Here is a 19921-nt window from a genome sequence, read left to right as displayed (position 1 = left end):
CCGACTTGCATCCAGCATTCATTTGATCTCAACCACTCCCCCTGAGAATTTCCACTGTAGGAACACTCCCTCTGCTGATTTCCTGCTGAGTGGGTCCAATTACTGTCCTGTGGATCTGATTATTAATAATTGAGGGCTCTGGCTCTCTGACGTGTGCTCAGCAAATCCCTCGGTAACTTCTCCCTGTTGGCTCAGCTGCTCCCATTAAGACTTCTCCTTTCAATGCATGGCCACCCATTCTCAGAGAAGCAACTTTCTTGTTCTTTGGAGGGACTCCCTTGTATGAAAATCACACATTCCTAATATTTTATTAAGGTTTTTTTTTTGATGTGGGCCATTTTTAAAGTCTCTTGTTGGATGTATCATAACATTGCTTATGTTCTACGTTTTTTTGTCTGTTTTTGGCCACGAGGCATGTAGGATCCCAACTGCCTGACCAGGGATTGAATCCACACGCCCTGCACTGGAAGGCAAACTCTTAACCACTGGACCACCCAGGGTGTCCCCACACATTCCTTTTAACTGGACCACCCAGGGTGTCCCCACACATTCCTTTTAACCCAGCTATTCCCTCGGAAAAGTTTCTCTCCTTGCCACAGGTTGGGCTTACTCCCCTGTTTCTTCCTTCTTGAGAGGTTCTAATTGCTCAGAGTCAGAAGGACCCCACTCAAGTGCTCACCTGACTGCTTCCTGAGTTTGTGATCTTGGTGGTTATTGGGATTGAATGAAATAAGCGACAGAAAAGAGCTGAAGTCAATGCTGAGCCCCAACGAGGTGCTCAAAGAATGATGGTTCAATCTAACCTTGTCTTCCGTGGGCCGCCCTTTCCCATGAAAGCAGTAATAACAGACAGCATGTTTATTGCATTCTGACCATGTGCCAGGACTGTGCAAAGAGCTGTGTCTATCATCATATCAGATTCTCCCAATAACTGTTTTCTAAATAAGTAAACAAAGGCATAGAGAACTTAAGTCACTTGGCCAGAGCCAATAGCTAAAAAATGACACAGGCCTATCTGAGTCCATGCTTTTGTTCTCCACCACTCTGCTAACTCCCATGTGTATGGGTGCTCAGTGGTATCTGACTCTTTGCAACCCCGTGGACGGTATCCTTCCAGGCTCCTCTGTCCATGGAATATTCCAGGCAAGAATACTGGAGTTGGTTGCCATTTCCTATTCCAGGGCATCTTCCCAACTCAGGGATAAGAACTCACGTCTCTTTCTGTCTCCTGCACTAGCGCCGCCTGCCAGCTCCCTGACATACCTATATTCTGGATGGGGAGAAAATGCCCAGAGAGAATAAAGAAACCTCTCTTATTCTTTCCCAGCCTATGAACTTCAAGAATGTCCAGACCCAGAGCCCTTTGGCAACGGCATTGTTCGGGGAGCTGGCTACAATGTTGGACAGTCGGTGACCTTCGAGTGCCTCCCAGGGTATCAACTGATGGGCCACCCTGTCCTCACGTGTCAACACGGCACCAACCGGAACTGGGACCACCCCCTGCCCAGGTGTGAAGGTATGTTCCTCAGTCAATCGTGCCGATTCTTTTTCGGGACAGGGTTCACGCACGCGCCTGCTCCATGGATCACCCGTGCTAGGAGATCCTAGCAAACATGGTCCATCATGTTTTCATACAGATGGGGCTGAGCCTATCCGGACTGGGCACAGAGCTCTGGGCCAACACTAGGGAGGACCTGGAGGAGACACAGGTCAAAGCCAAAGGAGTGCATTCTCAGCCCTTGGGAACAGCCAACCTCATGGGCTAGAGGTCCCAGTCAGAAGCGAAGACAATATGCTGAGGGGTAGAGGGTCAATCATGGTGCTTTCCTAAAGGGAGAAGAGAAGAAAGCATCTTTCTAGAAAAGCTTCGTTCCTCTCTTCATACCCCACAACATATTCTCCTTCTCTGCGTGAACCTAGAGAGATCTGAGTTGAGGATGTCAGAGAGCTACAGGGGATGCTTTCCTGGGCCGTCGTTAACCAGAATCAGGGTGGAGGAGGACCAGGGGCTCATGCCGTCCCTGTCTGCATCTACACACCTTTGTTCCATTTTCCCTTCCTTTTCCTTGAGAAGCTGGAATTCGTCTTGAAAGGCAAGGTTTAGCAGGAGGACAGTATGGTTCAGGAGAAAGTGCCCCAGCTCTGGAATCAGATCACCCTAGGCTTTATCTCTGAACAGCTTCACCTCTCCGACCTCCAATTTCTTCCTTAGTATGATGGGGCTTCTCTTCAGAAGAGCTGAGAGGATTCCAAGATGGCGCATGTGAAGTGCCCAGCACAGTAACTGGTTCAAAATCCATGAGTTGGAAAAGTATTAACTCTCCATAGATAAAGACACCTTGCTTGCACAACTGAGCTATTCTGGAGTTAGAATATAAGATCGTAATCGCTAAAACTATTAAATTCCCAGTTAGATTTTCAAATTTTCAGAATCATCTGCATGCATAATCAGTCTACCATTCTGGAATTGCTGGCTGGCCACCTTCTATATGACAAGCTTCATTATGGACTTTTGCTTCCTTTTTGCTCCTTTTTATGGCGTCACAGGAGAGGTGAGAGCAGTGTTTCCCCCATCAGACATCCTTAGCCACCAACCCTTCTTCCTCCGAAGACAGGGCCTCCCTTAGCTTAGAAGGGGACATCCTTTGCTCCTGCCTTTCCAGTTGCCGTTCTGCCTGTGCTAACTTTCTGGCATCTTTCTCTTTGTCCCTGTAATGTTTCTGTTTTTTGGAGTTGTCTCCCACACTCCCTTCTCCTCTCTCCCTCACATCTCCAAATGCTATCTGTGTCTGCAGCCTTTCTCTCTTTGCCGATTCTTCACCTGGACATCCAGCTCCTTACTAAGTATCTTCACTTAGCCAGAAGCACCTAAATGCTAATGTGTTTAAAACGGAAGCCATCCTCTTTCTGCCATTATGTTGAAATCCTCACTAGAGTGAAAGGCCCCTCTAGTCCCCTGGTTATTCGTTACTCACTTTGGGCAGCCTGCCTCTCACTTATCCTGTCTAGTCACTGAGTCTTGCTAATTCTACATCCTAATTGCCCTTCATCCACTCGTCTGTATGCATTGCCTCCACCCTAATCCAGGGCGCTTAGGTGAGGCCTGTCACTGGGCTCCCAGCCTTCAGTCTTGTGTTCCTCAGTCCACTTTTCACAGTGTGGTGAGGGTGGTGAGCCTTTGAAACTGTTCGTGTACAGTGGCGAACTTTCAAAGATGCGAAAGGGCATCTAGTTCCGGCAAGGAACCAGAACCTGTTTCATCAGCAGCTGGCATGCATGACATTGCAGCTTGCCCGCCGTCTCCTATGGCTGGCGATCCTTCAGCTCCACCATCTCCCACCTCCTCTCTTCCCTCCTCCAGTCACTAATTCTTCTTGCCTGTTCACTCAACACCAGCCCCTGTATGCCACCTGTTGTACTATGTTACTTTTCAAGGTACTAGACTATAAGAGTAAGCATGTTTTCTTTATTTTTTGTATTTGTTTGTTTTTAATGTATTAGTGTATTACTTGTGAACAGTATTATAAACCTCTTACAGAACAGTGCTATATAGCCGATTGTGTTAATTGGGTACCTAGGCTAACCTTGTTGGACTTATGAACAAACTGGACTTACAAATGCCCTCTCTGAATGGAACTCATCTATATGTAGGGGGCTTACTCTACTCCAGACACGGCCCTGCTGAGAACCCTCCTCCCTTGGGGTAACTGTCCAGCCCCCTGGAGCTAGCGCACGCTGTGCCTCGGGGCCTGGACCCCGCTGACGTCCCCGTGCCCTCCACTCTCACACTTTGCTCCAGCTCAGCTGAAATGCTTTCCATTTTTGCCGTTCTTGCCCCTGGTTCTGAGCACGTGCTGGTCCCTCCTCATTGAATGTTGCTCTTCTCTCCTGCCTTACCTGTGTAGCCCTTCTCATCCCTCAGGTCTGAGTCTAAAAGTGAATTCTGCCAGGACTCCCTCCCCCTCCCCAGGACCAGGTAAGGGGCTCCCCCAAAATGTTCCCTCAACACTCTGTGTTGACAGCACACTCCACCCTAGGCAGGAGACACCGGTACACTCGACCATGTCCCGGGAGATTGTGATGCCACAGATCAGAATCACATGCCGTGGTATCCTTGCTGTCCTTTGCCTCCCCTGGCTGCATCTGGCAGCGAGTGGTGGTTTGGTCCATGGAGGAGGGATGGCGTGCCCATGCGCACCACTTTCAGGCTGTGCTCACATTCGCCAGAGCCCAGAGCCCTGGCCTCTGCTTGGAGGTGTTGGGATGCTTTCTTCTCAGGTCAGTCTGCCCCCATCCACGAGTCTGATTGATGACCCATACCAGCCAATACATTCATTGTTCTGGACCAGGGAGATTTGGCCCAGAATCTCTAGTTTTCCTCCGCGATGACCAAGTCCAAATACCATGGAGAATTCAATGACTCTTTATGTGCTTGCGTGTGTGCTTAGTCGCTCAGTCCTGTCCAATTCTTTGCAACCCTGTGGACTTCAGCCTGCCAGGCTCCTCTGTCCATGGGAATTCTCCAGGCAAGAATACTGGAGTGGGTTGCCATGCCCTCCTCCAGGGGATCTTCCCAACCCAGGGATCGAGCCCAGGTCTCCCACATTTCAGGCAGATTCTTTACCATCTGAGACACCAGGGAAACCCAGCTTAAAGCCTAGATCAGACTGAGTCTGGGTGGCTGTTGCTCTGGGCAGACAGAAAGATGGGGAGAGGGGCATGTCTGTGTAGCAGATGCCCTCTCTGTGAGCTCTCACTGGCTGAGCATCTTACATGCATGAGTTCATCTGATGGTCAACCACCCTCCTGTGAGGAGGGGGTCTTAGTCCTGTTTTGTGAAGACAGAGAGCCTACCCTACTAATCTGAAGCTATCTAGTCAATTAATGGTTGAGCCATGATTTGAATCTAACCTTAGCCTCACTACAAAACTCTGCGATTGCTTTTTAATGGTTATTTATTTTGACTCTGCTGGCTCTTTGTTGCCGTGCACAGGCTTTCTCCGGTTCTGGTGCGCAGGGACGAGTCTCTCATTGTGGTGTTCACACTGCTAATCGCGGTGGCTTCTCTAGTCGCGGAGCGCAGGCTCTAGACCGCAGACTTCAGTAGATACGGCACTTGGGCTTAGCTGCCCCATGGCCTGTGGCTTCTTACTTCCCCCACCAGGGACCGAACTCATGTTCCCTGCATTGGAAGGCAGATTTTTAACCACTGACCACCAGGAAAGTCCCAAGAATCCACAACCCTTAAGTCAAGGTCAAAACTACCAATCCGAGAAACTTAGAATAATAAGATAAAGAGATACCATCGTAATTTTCTACCCCTTCCCAGTAAATGTAGTGAAGCCCTGACTCCAGCGTTCCTAGGAAAGGAGAGGCGGTAGCTTTGCTGAGTTCTTCCTCCTGGACAGGTCTCTTTCATGAGAAAGAGAAAGGAGGGTTCGGGGCTGAGACAGGCCCACAGAGGCACCTGTGCTGAAGATCGGGGGCCTCTCGGGATGTGACGTGCTGGGAACAGCGGGAGAAGCCGGGCCCGGCCATCCCTGGCCCCGTCTCCTCTCCCCATCCCACCTAGCCTCCTGGAGCAGGGCGATTCGTGCTTCGGGAAATCACCTGAATTCTGGCTGGGAGGTGATCTGCAGCACCCTCTGTGTTTGTGTCCTCTCCCTGGCAGTCCCCTGCGGAGGGAACATCACCTCCTTCAATGGCACTGTGTACTCCCCGGGCTTCCCCAGTCCCTACTCCAGCTCCCAGGACTGCGTCTGGCTGATCACCGTCCCCATTGGTCACGGCGTCCGCCTCAACCTCAGCCTGCTGCAGACAGAGCCCTCTGGAGACTTCATCACCGTCTGGTAGGGCCAGCTGCCGTGTCAGCAGGGAAAGGGGCTTGAGCTGGGCTCTCAGCTGGGTCACCCATCTGTTTGTCCAGAAAACCAAGGGCTGGATAGTTTTAAATGGCTGTCGGCCTCCTGGGTCTCAAATAAACATAGTGACATAAGAACTCAGCTTCCATTAGCCTTTTTGACTCCTCAATGGGAAAGGACTAGCAGGGCAGTGCGGTTCCCCACCTGGAGTTCTGCTGGGGGTCAGTCCAAATACCAATGGGTGTGGGAATCTGGATCAATGAGCAGACTTTTCGCAGTATTTCCAGAGTCCAACCAAAATTCTTCATTTACCAGATAAGCTACCCAGACTAAGGGAAGAGTGTGCAGTGGGATTTTATGGAGTCCCACTGGCATCTCATGCTGAGCTGGTGCTGACCACAGAACTGTCTGCAGTGATGGAAACGTTCCATATCTGTGTGGTCCAAGATGATAGCCCCTCTCTACATGTGGCCAGCGAGCACGTGAATGTGACTAGAGTGACTGAGGAGCTGATTTTTTAAATTGATTAAATTCTAAATTATTTAAATGTAAATAGTCACGTGTAGCCTAGTGGTTACCAAGCTGGACGGCTCAGCCCTGAGTTATACAGAGTTTCTTGTGTTAATTTTAAAATGAGAATGTGAATTACTAGTTGATCAGAACAGTTTCCTTGACAGTTTTTTCCAAACCTCTGAATCTCTGGACAAAGATATCTTTTAAAAATTCCTTTGTTGGGAGCTTCTGGGAATCAGCAGGAGATAGTAGCATTCTGTTCTCAAAATTCCCAGAGCTGGATAACTGTCACCTGACTGCCCTGAATGGATTTCTCACTGAGTTTCCAGACAATGGCTGAGATCAGATGGAAGGGACTAGATAAAATTCCAGGGAAGAAATCCTTGGGCCCAGGAAGGCAACATGGGTGTGTCTCTTTGCTCACTGAAGACCACTGATGCACCAGCTAGAACAGGCAGGCATGGTGATGCAGGACATGCAGGATCTTCTTTCCTCTTGCAGGGATGGGCCACAGAAGACAGCCCCACAGCTTGGAGCCTTCAGCCGGAGCTTTGCCAAGAAGACAATGCACAGCTCATCCAACCAGGTCCTGCTCAAGTTCCACCATGAGTCAGCCATGGGCGGGATCTTCGCCATAGCTTTCTCTGGTCAGTATGAAACCCTGGTCCAGGGAGGACAAGAGGGCCAGACTTTTCAGTTCAGGCTGGCTTGCCTCCTGGCTCCTGCATTTGCCAGTTTGGGGTTTGGGGATGAGTGACATAGCTTCTCCACCTCAGTGTCCTCAGAAGAAAGAGTTAGTCACTCAGTCGTGTCTGACTCTTTGCTACTTCATAAACTGTAGCCTGCCAGGCTCCTCTGTCCATGGAATTCTCCAGGCAAGAATACTGGAGTGGGTAGCCATTCCCTTCTCCAGGGGATCTTCCCAACCCAGGGACTGAATCCAGGTCTCCTGCATTGCAGGCAGATTCTTTACCATCTGAGCCACCAGGGAAGCCTTCAGGGTCCTCAGGGTTATGAGAATTCAGCTGTAGCAATGTGAGAGCTCCCAGCAGAGGGCTCCATAAATGTGAGTTTTCCTTCACTGCCACACTAGTATGGTGGAGAAGCCCACAGGCTGATCCTTGGTGCCAAGTTCAAGTTCAGAGGCAGCAGGGGGAGTCTTCTTATTCATCTTTCACATCAGCTCCCTGGCTGGGTTATCCATTTACTGTGCCCCACCTCATCCCTCAGCACATTCTAGAGAATTGTCCCACTCCAAAGGTATATAGAGCCTCTGTTGACCCCACAGGAAGTACTGTGCACAAAGGAAGTTGGGGAAAATTCAAGTACAAGAGCATGAACGTTGCAAGGTGTTCTGTCCTTATCGACAGCCTATTTTCTCATAAAAGTCCAAGATTATGGTCCCAGGTATTTCCTCATTTTTATTACAGTGGACACAGCTTAGGAAAACTTATAGAAAGTTCTCCATGGGCTTGTGCCCAGCCATGAAATAAGCCCCCATGTTTATGATTTGCAGAACGTTACATCTATATGAACTAGAAATGAGGAAGGCTTGGCTTTATTGCTGGCTCCACTTCAGGCCAAGTGTCTGACCTGTGTAGGCCTCTCCCTAGCTCAGTTTCTTCACCTGCAGAACAAAGGGCTCGGAGTTCATGACCTCTAAGACTCCTGTGAGCTAGTAAGGCAGCTCTTATTACCCCCACTTTATAAACGAGGATTTTAAATGATGGCCAAGGGAGGCAGGAGGGCTTGCCCAAAATCACACGGCTAGAACTGGGAGGAGAACCCAGCCCTTGCAGCCCTGCACTGGCCGTTCGGGTGGGACCACACGGTGCTAACCCCTCACACGTGCTTTATAGAAATGAGGGAGCATTCAGCCCCAAGTCCTCAGGAGAGGAGTGGTGCTGAGGTAGAAGGAGACTGAAGCGACGCTGCTGGGAGCACGGGCAGCCCCAGTCGCCGTTCCCGGGAGTGTCGGCCCGGGCCAGCCTGACATGGCGATGAGGGCCTGCCCCTCGGCCTGCCTCGCACCCACACCCCTCTGGCTGGGCACACCTCTCACCCGACGAACAGGACCCAAGGTTGTGTTTTGTTTTGTTTTTGTCCTAGTCTTCACTGCCGACTCACTAGTCATGATGAACAGGCTTTGTTGCTCCTCGGCATGTGGCATCTTCCCAGACCACAGACTGAGCCCATGTCCCCTGCACTGACAGGTGGATTCTTAACTAATCACCACCCAGGAAGCCCCAGGGCCCCAGTTTGGAAGGCTCTGTTATTTTGACTCTATGGGACTTGCCCACAGACTGATAGAGTGTGAACTCCAGCATCATAGACTTGGGTTCAGATCTCTGCCATATATTAGCTGCGTGACCATGAGGCTGTCATTTGACTTTTCTGGGCCTCAACTTCATTACCCACAAGATGGGAATCATATCAGTCCTAATCTCACAGAGTTAAATAAACTCATGCAGGGGAATGCTTAGCTCTAGGCAGTGTTAAAGAAAATCAGTAATGTTTAATGTTTGGGGATAGACTTTTCTTCACTCAATATAATCCTCTGGAGATTAATCCAAGTTATTACATGTAATAATTGTTGTTCAGTCACTGAATTGTGTCCAGTTCTACGACCCCATGGACTGCAGCATGCCAGGCTTCTCTACCCTTCATTATCTCTTGGAGTTTACACAAATTCATATCCATTGAGTCAGTGATGCAATCTGACCATCTCATGAGATGGTATACATGTAATAGGACTTTGTTCCTTTCTATTGTTAAATTTCATTCATTGTTGGCAATCTGATCTCTGGTGCGAATAGTTGACTCATTTGAAAAGACCCTGATGCTAGGAAAGATTGAAGGCAGAAGGAGAAGAAGGCAACAGAGGTTGAGATGGTTGGATGGCATCACCAATTCAATGGACAGGAACTTGGGCAAACTCCAGAAGATGGTGAAGGACAGAGAAGCCTGGCATGCTGTAGTCCATGGGGTCGCAGCACAACTTGGCAACTGAACAACAACATCATTCTGTGATTCTTGAGCCGTGTATAATTTTGGACAACATTTTTGAAATTTGAAAAATTACAGAAAAGGAGGACAGATTCATCGTTGCCATGGCTAAGGAGGGGTTAGGGATGAAAGGGAAGTAGATGCATTTACTATAAAAGAGCGGCATGAGGGGTCCTTACAGTGATGGAAATGTTCTGCATCTTGATGGCATCAAGGTCAACACCCCAGCTGTGCTATTATATCATAGTTTTACGAGATGTTTTCTATTAGGAATCAATGGGTAAACAATACATGAGAGCTCTTTGTATTATTCCTTACAATTGCATGTGAATCTACAATTCAATTAAGTAAAATTTGTGTAACTAAAGCAAAGTTAGTAAGTGGCAGTTTTAATAATCATCTTCATCATTGTCATGATCCTCATTATTATTGTATTTGGAGAGTGACGGGATCTGTATGAAGTCACCTCCTCCTAAAGCCAGGTCTCTTATCCCCGCCCTTGTCTCTTATCCCCACCTGGTCCAGGCACAGGCGAAGGAGGCCCAGCACTGGCCTGGGCATCCTGTTCCCGAGTTCTCCTGAGTAAGTCCGCCCAGGACATCTCTTGCTCCTCTGTGTGTCCTGGCCACAGTGCCCCTGATGTCCTCAGGTGGGACGTGAGACCCTTCAGTGCCAGCTCAGGCCAAGGCCTCACGGGCCAGAGGAGCAGGCAAGGGCCTGGGTGAGAGGACCAATGCAGGCCAGCAGGTTCAGGTGGGAGATACTCTTTGCAAGGGGCCAAGTGAACAAGAAGGCACCTTCCACCCACTCATTGGGTTTTTGATAAATTGTAGAATTTTCAGTTCAGTTCAGTTCAGTCACACAGTCATGTCCGACTCTTTATGACCCCATGAATCAGCAATATGTAAAAAGTGTGTAACATACATGTGTGTATTTAAAGAAGAAAAATAAGATGAACACCCACAGCTGAGCCTGTGAAAAAGACCACCAGTGCTCTTGAAGCCCCGTGTACCACCTCCAATATGCCCCCTGCCCAACACCCCAGAGTTAATCAGGGGTGTGAATTTTGCTAAATTTTCTGCTAATCTTTCATTGCTTATCATTATTATTTTATGCCATAAGTGTATATCTCCAAAAATATATATAGTTTCATTTACATGGTTTTTCTGTTATGTAAGTAGAATTGTTCGGTAAGTGTTCTTCTGTGACCTGCTTTTCTTCATTCAAAATTAAGCTTTAGAATTTCATGCTGATGCATGTGACTAGATTAGGTTCACTTTTCAATGCTGTCTAGTGTCTCATTGTGTGAAAATAGTGGTTTATCTAGCCTGCTCTTAATAAGCATTTAAATTACTTTATTTCAAACAATATGAGCACTATTGCACATTCCTTCTTATGAAAAAGAGTTTCTCGAGGGTACAAGCCTGTGTGGAATTGAGAGGTTGTGAGTATGCACATACTCAGTTTTACTAGATAAGGCCAAATCGACCTCACAAAGTAGTGTCCTCAGCTCCCACTCTTCCTTGTCATGGAGATGGAGCTTCTGTCGCACTGTATTCTTGCAAACACTGGGTTTTTCTGGACTTTAAATTTTTGCCAACCCGGTGAGCGGCATTCCACTTTTCTGCTGCTGATGCGGGTGAGCGTTCTCTCCCGTCTTCACTGGCCGCGCGGCCTCCTGCTTTCTGAAATGGCTGCCCCTCACTCAGTCTTCTGCCCCCAAGAGGAGAGGCAACAAACAAGGTTAAGCAAAACCTTTGTGATTTGTGATACGTGCTACGGAAGAAACAGATAAGAAGGCAAACAAAAGCATCGAGAATCTACTTCATGTAGAGTAATTGAGGGAAACGTCTTAAGAGGTGGTGTTTGAGACAAGAACTAAAGAAAAGGAAGGAGCCAGATTTGCAAAGAGTAGAAATCGGGAATGGAGTAGGGGAAAGAATGTTTGCCTTTTTATAGGCAAACTTTAGCCCTGAATAAATTTCTTTTCATAGAAGAACCAAAAAGAAGAAAAGTACCTTAAGGAGACTTATGACAATATACTACAGTATTTTCAAAAATGACAAAATAGGATTTGAATTGCAGAGAAAAAAATGCCCTTAGAAACATACAGCTTGGGAAATAGAAGCAAATTTTAGAAAGCGTCTACTTCTAGCATAATAGTCTAGGTAATGTGGACTCCACATAAGAGTTATCTGGCTGAGAGATTAATAGAAGGGGAAATCATACCCCACCTGTTAGGATACAATGAGAAGAACCCAGCATCACTTCCTTGTAAAAGATGCGCAACCTGAATCTAATCGTGAGAAATCAGAGAAACCTAACCTGAGGATAATGTAGGACAGTGTGACATACTAGCAGTTAGCTGGTGTATAATTTTCAAAAGTGTTAAAGTCAAGGAAGGTCAAGCCTAGACTTTAGAACTGTTTTGGTCTAAAGGAGACTAAGAAACATGACAACGAAATGCAGTGCATGTTTCTGAACTGGATGCATTAGCTATTAAGGACTTTATTGGGACAAGTGGTAGAAATTGAATGGAATGTGAGGATTAGATGGCAGTAACGTATCAGTGTTAATTTCCTGCTTTAGTGCTTGTATTGTGATTGTGTGGGAGAACGTGTTTATTTATAGGAAATACACACTGAAATATTCTGTGGTTATGGGATATCATGTTGGCAACTTAACTTTCAATTGGTTCATGGAAAAAGTTTTGTTACTTTAATTCCAACTTTTCCTACACCTTTGTGATTGTTACAAATTAAAAGTTTTATTTATGAGGGGAGCCAGCTATAAAAAACAAAGGTTTTAAAGAAATGCAATTGCACACTTTAAATTGGCATACGAACCAGCAAAGAGCAGAATTGACGCTATAGAAAAACAATTCAGAGATGTGGAGGCCAAACCAGAAAAGCTCCACATGAAGAGAGAAAAGGACGAGGACTTGAAACTGATAAAGGAGATGGTAAATAAAGAGATCCAGTGGCCAAGGAACCAACATACTGATAAGAAGCATTTCTGAGGAGAAGAGCCTGATGGATGGGATAGAAATAATAAAATAAAACTCTTCTGAGATTAAGGAAAAATCTGTGCCTATGGGATAAAGAGTTCACTGTATACCAGGAGAAATCAGACACAGCCTGGCCAGTTTTCCAATTTATACGGGTGAAGGGCAGAATAAGGCTACTGGAACCCGGCTGAGAAAACTGACTACAAGAAGCCGAAACCAGCAATGCTCAGATCATGCGAAAGTTCCAGAAAATGAAGGAGGGATGGTTAGAGTTGTTCAAGAAAAAAAAATTGTTGGGAGCTTCACATACGCAGCAAGAGACAGTCATTTGCAGATATCCAAGCACTTAAAATGAGATATCCAAGAGCTTAAAATGAGTGTCAGCCAGAGTCTCAGTTTGAATTGTTACCTCGAGGATGTAGCTACCCAACAAAGGATGAACAAATAACTCAATATAGAGATAACTATAAATAACTCTATAGAGAAACTGTATAAAAGAAAAGATAAAATGGGATGAACTGACTAATCACAGATTTAGGTCTAATAATAATTGAAAATATAGATTCAAAGCAATCCAAATACAATTCATTCTTAGAAGTTTAAAAATAATCATTTCATATTAACAAATGCTCAAACATTTAGAAGAGGGAGAGGACAAATTAAATGTCTTCATCTTCCATGGTAGAGGAATCAATAGATGTTATTTAATTATTGATTTTATAATTAGAAAAAGAAGGATTCCAAATATATATATTTAGTCATCGATAAATTAAAACTCAACTACAGTACTTCCAAATTGCTGAAAGAAAAAAAATAAAGCAAAGCATAACTCACAGATAAAAGGAAGCAAACAAAGGGAACTGTGTAGAAACAAAGCTATAGAAAACACAGAGTAAGCACAAGTAAAAAAAGTGCAATTATTATGACAAATACAAATTTATTAAAGTGCAACTCCCTTTTAAAAATACAAAGACTCTTATATTAGGCTAAATACAATATAACTAGATTTTATAATAGAGTCTTCCATACCAGGAACATAGCTAAGACAATGTGACAACTTTAAAATAAAAGCTGCGTGGTGATATATTTTATAACCCTAACAATAACAATCAAAGAAAAGAATTCAAAGCAAAAGCATTCAATAGAAGAAGTGGATTCTTTCATATTAAACAATAATCTGTAATGATCCTTTAAAAATGATAGTCTTCTTGTGAAGGTTGCGGAGAGCAGCCCGCTTAGTGGTGGGAAGTCTGAGAATACATACCAAAAGATGAACACAGTGTGATTAACCACAGTCAAGACATTTCCAGGTATCTACACAGCTCATAATGCTCTTCTTAACTTCCCCACACACGTGGGCATCTGTCGGCTGTATTTGTACATCACGACTCCCCTCCACATGCGCCCCCAACCCCAGCAACAGGAACTGAAACTAAACGTAGGCATCTGCCCTGATTCCAGCAGAGATAAGTCAGATGCTCTCTCTCGGGAACTCGAGATTGAACCTGAGAGATTCCGTTTCTACCTGGACTTGTCTCCTGAAGAGGGAAGATATAAATCCAAGTGCAGTGGATTGCCTGTCTTCTGCCGTCCATGGAGACTGAGAAATAGAAAAGTCCTACGTGCAGAAGGAGAGCCACTGAGACAGACACATAGGGAAGCTTCCTGGGTTCCTGGTGCCCTGCAGCTGCTTGTCCTCTGCCTTCATGAAGTCTGGCTACAAAGCCACCCTTGGGTTCACTTTTCTCTTGAGAGACTTCTTCTACCCTGAGCTGATTTGTGTTCCTTACACCCACGGTTCCTAATTAACAATTATCTAGGACCCACCAATCCTAGTTCTGAGAAATGTGCAAAAATTTGTGTAGAAAGATATTCCTTGAAGTGCTATTTGTAACAGGTAAATTAAAAACAATCCAAATTTGAAATAATAGGAGATTGGGTGTACAGATTATGACACATACATGCAAATGGAGGAAAATACAGCCATTAAAAGTCATTCATGTGGAATACAATCACTGATTAAGGGAAATGTTTATTTTCTATGGTTTGATTTTTAAAAGCATATTATTTTGTGGGGGAGAAGGCTCAGATGATGGTGGGCTTCCCTGGTGGCTCGGGTGGTAAAGAATCTGCCTGCAGTGCAGGAGACCTGTGTTTCAATTCCTAGGTCAGGAAGATCCCCTGGAGAAGGGAATGGCAACCCACTCCAGTATTCTTGCCTGGAGAATCCCATGGACAGAAGAGCCTGGAGGGCTACAGTCCATGGGGTTACAAAGAATCAGACAGGACTGAGAAACTGACACTTTCCTAACACTTTCAGATGGTGGTATAGCCAAAGGATGCAATGATTATGAATCCCTAACATAGATCACAGCCACTCCATCTTTGTGAGTTTCTTGAGAAAGAGATTTCTTTTCCATGGAGGCCTGGCGTGCTGTGATTCATGGGGTCGCAAAGAGTCGGTCACGACTGAGCGACTGAACTGAACTGAACTGAGAAAGAGATATAAACAAGGAACAATGGCAAGGGAAGGCATTTTAATATCAGCTGAGTTTGGACCCCAAATCCAAGTGCAGAGCCCAGAGTCATCAGGTAAACTGAACTGAACCACGTGAACTACCTTTCTCCCTAAGCTAATTTGACTTTAAAAGCTTCCGTGTGCATGGTCGGTTGCTCAGTCGTGTCCAGCTCTTTGTGACCCCATGGACAGTAGTCCAGCAGGCTCCTCTGTCCACGGAATTTTCCAGGCAAGAATACTGGAGTGGGTTGCCACTTCCTACTCCACAGGGTCTTCCCAACCCAGGGATCGAACCCAAGTCTCTTGGGTCTCCTGCATTGGCAGGCTGATTCTTTTCCACTGAGCCACCTGGGAAACCCCAAAAAGCATCAGAGGTAAGGCCACTTCAGCCCAAGGAGGAACGTATCCAGAGAGTCAATGGGAAAGAATTCAGTGTGCAATGAATGACCCAAAGTGTCTACTGCTGGAGCTGAGGGCTCTGCCCACCTGTTAGCATGCTAACGTGTACTGGAGACTAAGCCGTGTCATTGCCTCACTCCCTAGGGGAACAAGGGGATGCAGGCAGAAGGAAACAGAGGAGTTTTGAATGTCCCCCTGCCCTCGAGAACATGGCTGATCCAGTGTGTGTTTGTGGGGAGAGGAGAGTTGTCTCTAAGAGGTCCAAAGTCATACACAAAAATTGCTAGCAATGGTTATAGCCAGGTAGTGAGACTTGGAGAATTATTGTTTTATTGTTTTTCAGTATTCCACCAGCTTTCTACATTGAGCAGAAATTTTTAATTTTAAAAAATTAATTTTTAAAATGTAATGGGAAATTGATCGTCTATCAAACCATAACCACAAACTATAAAATACCCAGGCTGTGCTTAGGCAGAGATTTCTTTTAACAATTTTTTTTTCTGGGAAAGCGAAGTGTGTCTTAGAAAGTTTTACAAGGTATGTTTTAAAGGTAAGCGTTAGGGGAGGGAGGTGGGAGGGTGGTTCAAGATGGGGAACACATGTACACCCAGGGCAGATTCATGTCAATGTATGGCAAAACCAATACAATAATGTAAAGTAATTAGCCTCCAATTAAAATGAATAAAATAAAGGTAAGTGTGAGGCTAAGAATGGAAGGTATCAATTTTTTAAAAATTCTACAAAGGAAAACATTGAGAACTGGCTAAATAAAAATTGAATGCCTGTACACACCAGAAGAGTGCCATAAACAAATCAGAAGCAAATGATAAATTGGGAAATATACTTAATAGGCAAAGATCAATCTGAATATACATAGAGGTTTTCAAATTTGTGGGAAAAATAGAGGCGAAGGACATGAACAGAGAGTTAAAAATGCAAATAGTCCATTAATATGTGAAAAAATGTTTAGCCTAACCAGCTGTCAAATGCCAACTGAAAGAAAAGAAGTGGTTGTTGTCTGTCAAGTTGACAAGGATTAAAATTAATAGCTTTTTTTTGGCTGCACAGGTCTTAATTGCTGTGCCCCGGCTTTCTCTAGTCTCCGTGAGCAGGGGCTACTGTTGGTTGAGGGGTGCGGGCTCCTCGCTGTGGCGGCCTCTCTCATTGTAGAGCCCTGGGCTCTGGGACACCCAGGCTTCAGTTTGCAGCACTCAGGCTCAGTCATTAGTTGTTTTCCACTAATCTGAAGCATGTGGACTCTTCCCAGACCAGGGATCGAACCCGTGTCCCCTGCACCGGGACCACCAAATATTGGTGAATGTTTCCTCTGCTGGCTCTAACTTCTGTGCAGCAAGGACTGTCTGTTTACTTTTGCATTGGTAGAATGTCAGAAGGCCATGTGAGCATCTGGAACTCGTGTTCACTCGGGTTCTGAATGATGTTATCACAGACTGATGTTCACCGTGAAGGGTACCCCACCACCTAGCACTGTCCCCAGCACTTTCTTGCCGTATCTTTCATATTTAGTCCCTATTTCTCCCTAGGGTTTCAATCTCAAGCTGAAAAGTTTGCACAGTGCCTTTAATGTTTGTGGTGCAGTATAAATCCCAGGGACAGAAGAGCTTGATGGGCTACAGTCCATGGGGTCACAAAGAGTCAGACACAGCTGAGTGACTGAGCATGCAAGTGGTGCCAGTGGTAAATTTAAAAAAAAAAAAATACTATTTTTCAAAACACAGCAAGAGTTGAAGTGACTTCAGAGATAATAACAGCAACAGTGGTGGCAACAGCAGCTAACTAACACACTCAGTACTCAACTACGGGCCAGGTAATGAAAGGCAGCCTAGTTACGAGCCCACACTGAACTTGGCCTCAGTGGTACCCTCCATGCATAGGCCAGTCTCTGCCCAGAGGGAGACGGTTGTTGCTTTAGAAAATCCACTAGAGCCATAGCACTTGGCCCAAGGTCAAAAGAGAAATAAACAGTCGTGCTAGCCCTCACCTAGGCCACACACAGCATTTAGATGTTGACTAGTTGAAAATCCCAGGGACGGAGGAGCCTGGTGGGCTGCAGTCCATGGGGTCGCTACGAGTCGGGCATGACTAAGTGACTTCACTTTCACTTTTCACTTTCCTACATTGGAGAAGGAAATGGCATTCCACTCCAGTGTTCTTGCCTGGAGAATCCCAGGGACGGAGGAGCCTGGTGGGCTTCCGTCCATTGTGTCGCACAGAGTCGGACACGACTGAAGTGACTTAGCAGTAGCAGCAGCAGTGGAAAGAACATGGGATATGAGAGCAGCCAGACCTGGGTTCAAACCCTGCCTGTGCCACTTACTTCCTGCGTGACCTAGAGAAGTAACTGAACCTTTCTGAATCTCAACTTCCTCATAAGTAGAATGAGAACACCTCACAGGGAATCTGCTGTTGTGAAAATTCAAGGTGACAGAGCGTGACAGTGCCTGAGATAGTTATTCCGTCGCTCAGTCATGTCCAGCTCTTTGGGACCCTGTGGACTGCAGCACGCCAGGCTTCCTTGCCCTTCACCATCTCCCAGAGTTTGCTCAGACTCATGTCCATTGAGTTGGTGATGCCACCCAACCATCTCATCCTCTGTCGTCCCCTTCTCCTCCTGCCCTCAATCTTTCCCAGCATCAGGGTCTTTTCTAATGAGTCAGCTCTTCACATCAAGTGGCCAAAGTATTGGAGCTTCAACATCAGTCCTTCCAGTGAATATTCAGGGTTGATTTCCTTTAGGATTGACTGGTTTAATCTCCTTGCAGTCCAAGGGACTCTCAAGAGTCTTCTCCAGCATCACAATTCAAAATCATCAATTCTTCGGCACTCAGCCTTCTCTATGGTCCAAATCTCACATCCATACATGGCTACTGGAAAGACTGTAGCTTTGACTATACAGATCTACAATATAGTGACATCCAATAGGTGTTCAGCAATGCTTCTTTCCTCTCCCTTCAGCACTGGGCCCTGTCACCAACTTCTCATATCCTCTCTCCTTTATCATTAGTCTTGATATACGGTTCCTGGTTTTTGCATCAAAAGTAAACAAACCAACAAAAAGATGGCAGCAGACAGGCAAGATCTTACTTGGCTAACTTTCTCCTGCGTGCAGATAAATACTCATTAATATCTGCTGTGTGCATGAATGACCTTGTGTCCCAAGAGTGATGCTCTTACACCAACTCATCTGCTTTTGTCTTTTCAGCTTATCCACTCACCAAATGCCCTCCTCCCACCATCCTCCCCAATGCTGAAGTTGTCACCGAGAATGAAGAATTCAACATAGGTAACATCTCCCACACCAGCAAGGGCTGGGCTGGGGAGGAGGGACGGTGGGTGGGGGGCCGTTCTGGCTGGTGGGGCTCATCTCTCTCTCCTGTCCATGAAGAGAAACAATAGACTCAAAGCAAAAGGGTTGATACTCTGTCAACTGAGGTTCACTCAAAATACAATCACTCTTTGTTTTAGCCATACATAGCCAGAGGAGCTAGAAAAGAGATTTTCTTCCATGATTCAAGTCAGGATGTTTTTTGAAATAAGTCCATAGAGGACACTATAAAAAGTTCCTGGAACGTGGACCATTCTTAGGCTCAGCAAGGCTGAGCTGCAAGAGGGGCGCCATGGTCATCTGTGTCATTCGATTGGAGATGAGCTAGTTATTCACTCAACAGGACACACCCCGCCACTGATCATCTTGCCTGGAAGTGGGTTCAAGTGGGTACTAAGGGGTGCCAATCAGCCCTGCCCAGTCTTCTCCAGGAAATCCCCATACTGGTCTTTCCTTGACAGGTGACATTGTACGCTACCGGTGCCTCCCTGGCTTTACCTTAGTGGGGAATGAAATCCTGACCTGCAAACTTGGAACTTACCTGCAGTTTGAAGGGCCGCCCCCAATATGTGAAGGTAATTGCAGTGAACCATGCCTTGGAGTTTCTCCAAAACAGAATCCTTGTTTTCCTTTCTCTGTATTCCCAGTCCCTGCCCGTGAAGTAAGAGGTCACTTGGCAAATGCTGGAATGAGTGAGTGAGTGTTCTAGGTAGGTTCTCTGCCCTGCTTCTAGATCCAGGGCTTTGAATTGGCCATAGAGGCCTCATTTATTTCTGTCCTCCTTTTTTCTTTTTTTTTTTTCACTTTTTGGCCTTTCTGGAAGGTAGGTGGGATCTTAGTTCCCTGACAAGGGATTGAACCCACACCCCCTGCATTGGAAGTGCAGAATCTTAACCACTGGACTGCCAGGGAAATTCCTTCCTTTTTTCTAACTAACACTCCCTGGAAATGGAAGGAGGTCGTGGGACCTCTGGTGGGAGTCGAGGCTCACACACCAACCTGGCCTTGCTGGAGTACAGGTGTGTCCAAAACCCTGGGTGCTGAGCTGGGCGACCAAGAGACCACAGCTGTCTTTATTCCAGTGGAGTGACTTGACTGAAGGTGGATGTGCTTCACCAATTACCCCAGCTAACACCCCAAAACAATACCTTCCACTCACGAGGCATCTGACCTGGGGCAGGATACCCAGCTGTCCTGTGCCTGATTGGTGACATAAGGATGACGATATCGCTAATGTCATGGCCTTGTTATGAGAAATTACATGAGTCAAC

At 46.1% G+C, this 19921-nt stretch overlaps 1 protein-coding gene across 1 annotated transcript in view; it reads left to right on the top strand.

Annotated features, from left to right (window-relative positions):
- CSMD2 (CUB and Sushi multiple domains 2) overlaps nucleotides 1–19921 on the top strand; it is a 695284-nt gene that overhangs the window by 591029 nt on the left and 84334 nt on the right. The window contains exons 42-46 of the mRNA XM_088835123.1: nucleotides 1328–1516; nucleotides 5672–5849; nucleotides 6876–7021; nucleotides 18528–18608; nucleotides 19112–19225. Of these exons, the coding sequence (XP_088691249.1) occupies nucleotides 1328–1516; nucleotides 5672–5849; nucleotides 6876–7021; nucleotides 18528–18608; nucleotides 19112–19225 (708 nt within the window). The remainder of the gene's footprint in view (nucleotides 1–1327; nucleotides 1517–5671; nucleotides 5850–6875; nucleotides 7022–18527; nucleotides 18609–19111; nucleotides 19226–19921) is intronic.

This window comes from Moschus berezovskii, chromosome 4 (genome assembly GCF_049115385.1).
Source record: "Moschus berezovskii isolate FMDL1 chromosome 4, NW_MosBer_1.0, whole genome shotgun sequence".
NCBI lineage: Eukaryota > Metazoa > Chordata > Mammalia > Artiodactyla > Moschidae > Moschus > Moschus berezovskii.
The sequence above is the reverse complement of the archived record's forward strand: the minus strand, read 5'-3'. Positions and strand labels throughout refer to the sequence as shown.